Genomic DNA, 8,747 nt, shown 5'->3' on the forward strand with positions numbered 1-8,747 from the left:
ACACATATATATATATATCATCATATTGCAATAATGCATGAATCCATAGCAATCACATATCACAACATCAAACCATTTAACAAAAGCTTGTTCCCAAGGTACATTTTCTAAGACAAGTTGGGTAGAATCTTTCATATTCCCCAAAACAAGTTTGAAATGCAAGTCCACTCACCGATATCGAAAATTCAGATTTCGGGTGCACTCGGACTAATAGTCTTCAAGCACAATTCTTTTGCTTTTTCCGGACGTCTCACTACCTTGACAAATAACAAAGTCAAGGAATTAACTATATTGTCTCTAAATTGATATAAACTAATTTAAATTACTAATACTTGATATGTAAATGCAAAAATACGTCCGATTACCGCTTAATGGCGGTATCGATTAAATTCGACCGATCACTCGATTAATTGGCGATTGTGTCCAAATCACCTCCAAATTAATTCATTTCTCCTCTAATACCTTAATTTACCACATACCATTTAAATAAAGCCAAATTCAACATTAGAACCCTCATAGTTCTTTATAGAAAAATTCGGTCATTTGGTGCACTAGCACCGAAATTTTTTCTACATAACCGTTTCACCTTAATTCATCATTTTTCAAGCCATTTTCCTTGAAATAAAAACAATCCCCCATTGATATTCAGCCCTCATGGTTTGACCAACAAGGAACCCTAGAGAAATTGAATATTTTTTTTTGTGTTTTTGTTCATAACCATGCTTAACTATCCCTAAACACTAACATAGTCTAAAATCAAATTATTCCAACAATAATTCCTCTTTCATACCCATTTTTCAGAATTGAATTCATCATGATAACTCAATATTCAACCATGAAAATCAAGAACAAAAGAATGGGTAAGCTAGATATCAAGGAGAATTAAACAAATTCTAACTTACCTAGCTTGTTTCCTTAATTTCTTCACTTTTTCTTTGAATTTCCACCTAGGTTTTCTTGTTTTTTCCTTTGTTCTTTCTTTGTTCTTGTTGCTGGTTGCCTAGGCCGAATATGGTGAGAGAATTGGAGATTTAATGGGCTGATTTCTATAGAAAATAATAAAATAATCAAGCATACCACGTGTCACATGCTTATTGGCTCAATTTTTTAACTTTTTGACTTTTTCTTCTTAATTTTCCACCACAAATATTCTGGTATTTATCCAATCTTACCACAATTAAAATCCCTTGGTCTTGACAAGTGCTGGGGTGAAAAATTTACCGATTTGCCCCCTAGACGAAAAAATTATGATTTTGCCCCTATACTCCGAAATATACCGAAATTATATTATTTCTACTTTTCAACCTCAAATAACACTAATATTGATCAATATTAACCAAATGGGGTAAAAATCGTTTTATAAAAATTTTCGTTTGGTCCTCTAGTGGCAAAATTACCATTTTACCCTTGTGCTCTAAAAATATCGAGAATCACAATTTTTCACTGTTAAACATCATTTTATACTCCAATAATCATAATTATATTTCATATAATTATTCTTGGTCAAATGTGATCAAATCTTGGCTAGAAATCTCCATTTTATCATCAAATGGTAAAATGACCGTTTTGTCCCTAATCGGTCAATTTTCCTAATGGACTCCAAACTGGACCTTGAACTCCGAATCACTATTCTAATCCATTATGTGGGTTTCAAAATTTTCAATTTTCTCTTAGAATTTCTATTTGAGCTAGTTCAAGGCTCGATTTAACTTAGTTGTACCACTCGATACAATACCGTATTTTAATCGAGTTTGACAGGGTCTCACACATCTTGGCTATAGTGAAGTCTCAAAAGGGTACAAAGTTATGGATTAGACTTTTTTGAAACTTTTGCACCAGTAGCCAGACTTGACACAATCAGGCTATTGGTTGTACTTGCTGTGAATAAAAACTGGTCAATTTGGCACTTAGACATAAAGTCAGCTTTCTTAAATGGAACTATTGAGGAGGACATCTTTGTTGAGCAGCCTGAAGGCTATGTTGAACCGGGCATGAAAGAAAAAGTCTGCAAACTAGTCAAAGCTCTATATGGACTCAAATAGGCCCCAAGGGCATGGTATGATAAAATGGATGCTTATCTACAAATATCAAGGTTCCACAGAAGCAATAGTGAGCATACTTTGTATATGAAAAGAGCAGACAAAGGTATTCAGCTTATTATGTCTTTGCATGTGGATGACATGCTCATTATTGGTCCTAGTGGCAAGGTTGTGAATGAATTCAAAGCAAAGATGTAGACGGAGGTGCTAACCCTTATCTGTGCGTAACCGCACCCCCGAACCCATTTCTAAAAAAATCGTAAATCAGTTCTCGTTCTTTCATCGGACTTAAAATTAATTTAGAATTTCGTCGATTAGAACCGAGTTAATAGGTGACCAATCGCACCTAAAAAAAGAAAATTGGTGGTAACTCCTAATTATATTATTTTCGCCCACGTCTAGTAATCGGGTTTTCGGACCTGACACGTTACAACAGATTCCAGATGATAAAGACATCATGGCGCTAGTCAACAACCAGTTGAAGGATGAAGAAATAAGCATACAGTGTCGTTTCTTTGTTTCTTTAGCAAATGAGTTAAACATCGAGAGTCTTGTCATTTTGATTTTTTTTCTTTTATGGCTTAAATGTTTTTTGCTTGTGTCGTTTCATTAAGTTGATCTTTTTCTTCTTGTTTAGCCGTTAGAGCAAACCGTTGTAAGGTTGTGGAATTCTGTGCTCAACTCAGCTCAGCTAATTTTCCTTTCTTCAATTCTCGCGGCATTAGTTGTTACTATTATATATATACAAAATGAAAAGGAGTGATATATATATCCTTCTCCAAATTGTTCTCATTTTTCTGATTCCTCTTCTTTGTTTTTCCTGTCTTTTACTTCTCATACTATTTTCTCTACTCTGCTCAAATGCTAATGTGGATTCATTTGGTTTTCTTTCAAAAAGCCCTATGGGGTGAGGGGTGGGGTCATGTGTAGTTTTCACTCTAACCAAATACAGATAAACTAAACATTTTATCAAGGCAGACAAAAACAATACTTAAATTAAGAACCCATTGACTGAAAATGGAAACATCATTTATACATATTTACACACTTTCCTTTGGCCTATATAAAAAGAACAAAAAAAAAAAGAAAGTACCTGTATACTATCTAACTTCACAAATGAGAATATTTCCTCCAACCTACACATCAAATTATACAAAAAGCTAAAGTTTTTCAGGTATCAAAACAAAGGACCAAATGATCACTCTCATGCTTGTAAATTGCAATTGATCATCGAACACTTTCCTTATTACCTTTTGCACCACAAATTCGGATGAAATGGAAGTGGGGTTTGATGTCATGTTAGTATTAGGGAAAGGCAGTGAAATCACTTCATCTTTACAATTCTGTTGTCAAACTGGAAGGTAAAGGATTATCGGTTTAGTTGTAAAAGGTGTGTTCTCAAGCTACATTCCTTCACCTGGTCAATAGATCACTTAGATTAGAAACAAGTTATATATGGCAATTACTCTAATAAAGCAAAACAAATAAGATATTTACCTGCATGGCTGCAATTGCTGACAGAAGTTCTTTGCACTGATCAAGTAAAGCAAACTCATTTGCACTTAAATTTCTAAGTTCTGCCACGAAAGAGTTCACTTTTGCAACCTATTAACCAAAAAAATGAAAGACTAATTATATGCAAGTATACGGGACAGATGATGATTAGTTAAATCTGCTTACTAACATTACAATAGAGGATAAAAACAACTTCAAAAGAGAAGATGATAGTTCATCCAAAGTTCAAATGGTAACTTCAGTAACCCAAATCAATTTGATCGGCAACTGTAGTTACTGCTACAAATCAGAACTTCACCCTTTATGGATCATAAGGAATTTTACAACAGCCATTGTAAACGTATTATGACTATCCAGTTGACTCAATCGATCACGTGAGTTGAGTCAGACAAGAAGCTCTAAGGCTTAAGCTTATACCAGAGATCAACCTTTGACATTGTGGTACATGTCATGTGATGAAAATTGTAACTTCTTAACACACGGTTACATGCATTTCTAACGATACAAATCATTGCTGGTTGCTTTAATCAAGAAAATATTCTGTGTAGAGTACAAACAGGGTAATTGGAGAACAGACAAATGATGTTTTATTTGTTGATGAAGGATATATCATAATTACAAAAAAATGGAAACAATTAGCAAAATATACTGATAACCTGGTGACTTTATCTGTAGTATGGATGGTTTTTTTCATTTCACTGGGTTAGTAAAATCAAACAAATGCCAGTCAACCGTAGTATAAACTCATCATTCAAAATGATTAGGAACCAAACCAAGGCCACAAGACTTAAACCTAGGCCTTTTATACAAATGCAGAGTTATGAGATCATCATATTTCTTTTTATCATAGCTAATCTTCAAATGACTTATCATTGAATGTAAGCAAATCTCTATAAATGGTCAAAACATTTTAAATACAGGGCAAAATACCTAAAAATAAACAAAGAAACTAATTAATAACTAAAAGAGTACTCAACCTTAGTATTTGGCCAAGCAAAAACCTTCAGACAGGTAGCAATATTTCACTATTACATTAGTATTTGCAGATGAAGCTTGTCAAAAACTAGCTCCTAGGAAAGAAAAGGTTTCCCATGTTTCTTACTAAACATTAAAAAAGGGGCAAAGGCAAACTCAAATTTTGCACATAAAAAGGGAAAATGGAAGGAGGAGGGTGATGGGGGAAAGAGGGGTTAAGGATGAGGAGAAAAAAAAAATTAAAGGATTACCTTTGATAACAATGAGCATATGGAGGATGCCATTGCCTGCATTACGTCAACTGCCGAACAAATAGCATCATTCAACTTTGGGATATCAGCCTGTACAAATGAAAAGCCAAGCAAGATAATTCTTTAAGACCAAAGCAAGCTAACACATTAGCAACTGAGATGCCACAGCATAAAAGAAATTGACAAAAGTCAGAAAAAGGAACTTACCCTTGCCCCACCTACAACTGGAAGGCGGAGCGTGCTAGCCATTAAAGCTTCGGTAGCTCCAGATAAAGAACTGCAATAATCATGGTCCAGGATGGCCCATTCATCCAAAACTATCATCTGCACTCATCAATTAAAAATAATATAAAATAAAGTAGTCAATAGATGAAAAGGCATGAATTGCATGAACTTACACATGCAATTGAAATCAGATATTTTGAATAAAACAACAGCTACAGAGATGACAAGAATATAAATTTCAGGTTTCTTCAGATAAAAGCAGCAACTGCACAATGTATATTCATGAGGTTAGACATTCAAGTTCCAATTTCAAGGACATTTAATGAGGAAGATAGGAAAAAAGAAGGGGGAAGAGAATTAACCGGAAAGAGAGTGAGACAGAGATCTACACTTTGAAAAACTAGCAATAATCAAGTTAAGATCAGCAAAATATGAGAAGACATCCAAAACAACCCACGTAAAAATCAAGTCAACAAGAAACAAAGCCACAGTGGAGGGATGGTTCTTACTTGCCCCTTGAGGATGGACATCAGCTTCAAGTTTTGCCTAAGCAACTGTAACTCAGTTCTTTTGGTTCTAACAGATTCTCGCAGTTTTGAGGTAGTTATCCATGCATTATAAAGACTTTTCTGTTACAGAAACCATGATGACGAAAGAATTCTTTGTCAGATTTAACTAACGAAATGAAAATATTTAAAAAACATAACATGTAAGTAACCTGAAAAACAATAGGACAGTTAAAATGAAGTATCTTACACAAACAAACAAACAATGCAAAAGTTAATTAAATTAACTTTTAAAACAACATAATTTTGATTGAATTGTTCCCAATGCTGGGAACACCCTCTTTGACTCATTCCTTAGAGCAAGAAGATCAGCAACTAATGACCAGCCGCTTCCTCTTATGCGTTCAGCTCTCTTCACCTTTAATCTGAAATTGAGCCTATCTCATATGGGCTCTGCATTTAGCGTGAAGGAAAAGCCAAACAAGCATGCAGTCTCTTTTCATCCCATTCTATCATCATGTTCCTCTTTCATTCTAGTATCTTCATCCATTTTCACTTATCAAAAATTGTGCTAACAAATCCTTTTACACATCTGAAATAAGCATATCCTTACCAGAAAAGCTACTTATAAAAGGGAAGAAAAACATATTCACAAGAGAATTCAAAATGGACAACACCAACATCTAATCATCCATCTCTTCACCAATACTTAAGCCTCAAAACAACTCTCACAAGCTGCTTGTAAATAATAGCCCAAGAGCTAAGCCCTCCCAAGCAGAAGTGGCCTACAGAGTTGTTCTACCAAAAGCATCACTGTCTGTGTTTTTACCATCAATGTAACTCAACTCAAAATTTTGTTTTCCAGGTTCTTCTAGACTTTCAAGCAAAAGTTCTGAAAATTCGAGACAGTAAGAGCAAGACAAATTACAATGCAGCTGGGCTACATTCAAACAAATTAAACATAACATGAAGCCATGATATATAACTCAGCATTCCCATTGCAAAAGGTAAATCTTAGCTACAAAAGTGATGGTATGCAACATTTTTTGCCGTGAGTTTTACCGCCAAACTAAATTAAGCCTGCATTCCTATCGAAGTTGTAATCTTAAAGCATGCAAAAATTGACAGCATCGCAGCATACATCAAACAAATATAATGGTCAAAAGCAATAAGAGAAAGATTCAAAGTCAATTCTTAGAGACATACCTCTGCATTAGACCTCTGGGAAGACAGAGCAGCATCTTCTCTAGCATTAACAAAACGCCACTGCAACAACCTGTTATGAAGTAGCCTCAAAAAATGAGCATCTGAAACCTTATTCTCCCCAATCTTGCCCATCTTAACAACATCACCAGCAAAGCTCAAAATTGACGGCGTATTAACCAAATTACTACCCAACCCATTCCTCACTCTGGAGGGACTCATTCCCCTCAAAGGAGACGAAGTTGAGGATACCCCAAGCTTACTCGGCGATGCAGGCCGAACTGGCCCGCGAATTGGGGATGACTGCCCTCTGCTGTTCACTACACTTTTCGGAGATGATAAAGGACTATCAATTCCAAACTTCTCTGGTGCAATTAGCTTAGACTGCGCCGTATTTTTCTTAGAGACTGGCGAACCAGGATCTGAGCGGCGTAACCGATTATTAGTCTCTTGCCAGAAACGAGCCGGGACAACTATTCCCCGAGGCCCGCGCTTAATGTCTCCGTTACCGTTACAAGAACTTTCTAAAGCTCCCGAAGTACTACCAGAAGAAACACTTTCAGTATCAGAAACCGCGGGATCACATTGGGCCTCAGATCCAACAGCCGAAACAACCGTTAAATCTCTATTATCAATCATGGAATCTTGTAGTGCCCTGACTACATTGCCGTTCCCAGATCCTTTTAATCTCTTCCTCTCGTCGGTGCAATCCATGCTTCTACTCATCGAATTCGGCTGCCTTAACCTCGCAGGCCACCGCTCCGCCTTTGAATTTTCCATTTGATCTGTTGCTCTCCCTGGAGTCGTTGTTGCCGCCGTTGGCTTCCGCCTCTCCGGCGTGCCTTTTCTTGCCGCGCTTGGAGAGGGAGCTGGTTTAGCTTTGCTAAACTGATAGGAAAACGACTCTCCCTGAAACGAAACGGACAAGCTTCTCGTCGAAGTAAAGAGCAACTTTTGAACAGCGGACAATTCGCCGTTGTTGTTGTTCCCGTTACTGGTTCTAAAATCCAAAGAATTATTATGGCGAGGCGTCACCGCTTGCCTCCGTTCCACTGATTGCGAGCGCTTGATGGCTGAGGGAGTCGCGTGCGTCGGCGTCATAACGGCCGTCGAATGAGAAGTCCTCGCAACGAAAGGCGACGGACACCGTTTGGTGGAAGCCGCGGAAGAAGATGACGATGATGTGGAAGAATTTGAGGAGGATGACGACGTGGACAAATAACGAGAAGTGACTTCTCGGAATTTTTGACGGCGGGGAGCGATGGCATTGTCCGGGTCGGAAGGCAATAACGGAGGCCGTGACGGGTGCTGGTGTGGCCCTCCTCCGTGCTGTTTGGGGTTTACCGTTGCGGACACTGCAGCTACCATTGCGTGCACTCACAATTCAATTCCACTCTGACTGATTCTTTAATCTCACTCTCCTCCAAACCCTAACCGTATCTATTATGATCCCCGAAATCTTCACTTCCAAAAATTAATAAAGAGAGAAAAAAACCAAAGTTTAGAGTTAATAAAATTCCAGAGTTTAACAGAGTTTTTCTTTCTATTAAGGTTTGTAGTGGGAATTTCCGGAGAGGAAAAGAAAGAGCGGAAAAATGACCGTTGCCGACGAGAGCGTGAGAGGAAAAGCGAGTAAGAGAGAGAGAGGGGAGAGAGTGAGAGCAGTGAAAGGGGAATGTTTAGGCGAGATTTGAGAGCATAACGGTCGTACTAGCCTTTTTTTTTTCTTCGGTGCTTAGGGTTAAGCAAAAAAAAAAAACTTTCAATAATTAATTTTTAATTGTTTTTCAAAATTGAAGAGGATGATTGTACGCGCAGCGTTTTATGGGAGGCTGGCGACTCGCGTGCTGGAGTGGCAACGTGTGTAGGTGAGGGTAATATGGTAAAATAATTGACACGTGGAGGCGAGTTTTGTGGGGATTAAAATTGCACGCTAAATATTGGGATATTTCTTCCGGGAGGAAAGGAATGTGGGGAGGGAGGGGGGCGACGTTGTGGACTGTGAAATATTCAGGGAGACGTTAGCCTCACGC

The 8,747-nt window shown here is 37.5% G+C and overlaps 1 protein-coding gene across 2 annotated transcripts; it reads right to left on the reverse strand.

Annotated features, from left to right (window-relative positions):
- Positions 3,016-8,434, reverse strand: LOC18592000 (QWRF motif-containing protein 2). 2 transcript variants are annotated; one of them, XR_001929133.1, is made up of 7 exons: positions 6,718-8,434; positions 5,515-5,634; positions 4,988-5,104; positions 4,781-4,870; positions 3,537-3,644; positions 3,290-3,456; positions 3,016-3,175 (listed from the first exon to the last, which is right to left on the reverse strand). XR_001929133.1 is itself a non-coding variant. In XM_018126316.1 (6 exons), exons 1-6 carry the CDS (start codon positions 8,080-8,082, stop codon positions 3,409-3,411), a joined length of 1,848 nt encoding a protein of 615 aa, XP_017981805.1. In that variant the 5' UTR covers positions 8,083-8,434; the 3' UTR covers positions 3,016-3,408. The 2 variants fall into 2 exon arrangements, 1 of the variants encoding a protein (XP_017981805.1); XM_018126316.1 differs by having other exon boundaries at positions 3,016-3,456.

This window comes from Theobroma cacao, chromosome 8 (genome assembly GCF_000208745.1).
Source record: "Theobroma cacao cultivar B97-61/B2 chromosome 8, Criollo_cocoa_genome_V2, whole genome shotgun sequence".
Lineage (NCBI taxonomy): Eukaryota > Viridiplantae > Streptophyta > Magnoliopsida > Malvales > Malvaceae > Theobroma > Theobroma cacao.

Coding starts and splice junctions, on each gene's coding strand:
- LOC18592000 (XM_018126316.1), bottom strand. CDS start 8,082: ATGGTAGCTGCAGTGTCCGCAACGGTAAACCCCAAACAGCACGGAGGA. Junction 5,635..6,717: donor CCCAGAGGTCTAATGCAGAG/GTATGTCTCTAA, acceptor TTTCTGTAACAG/AAAAGTCTTTATAATGCATG. Junction 3,645..4,780: donor TATGCTCATTGTTATCAAAG/GTAATCCTTTAA, acceptor TTTGGTTAATAG/GTTGCAAAAGTGAACTCTTT.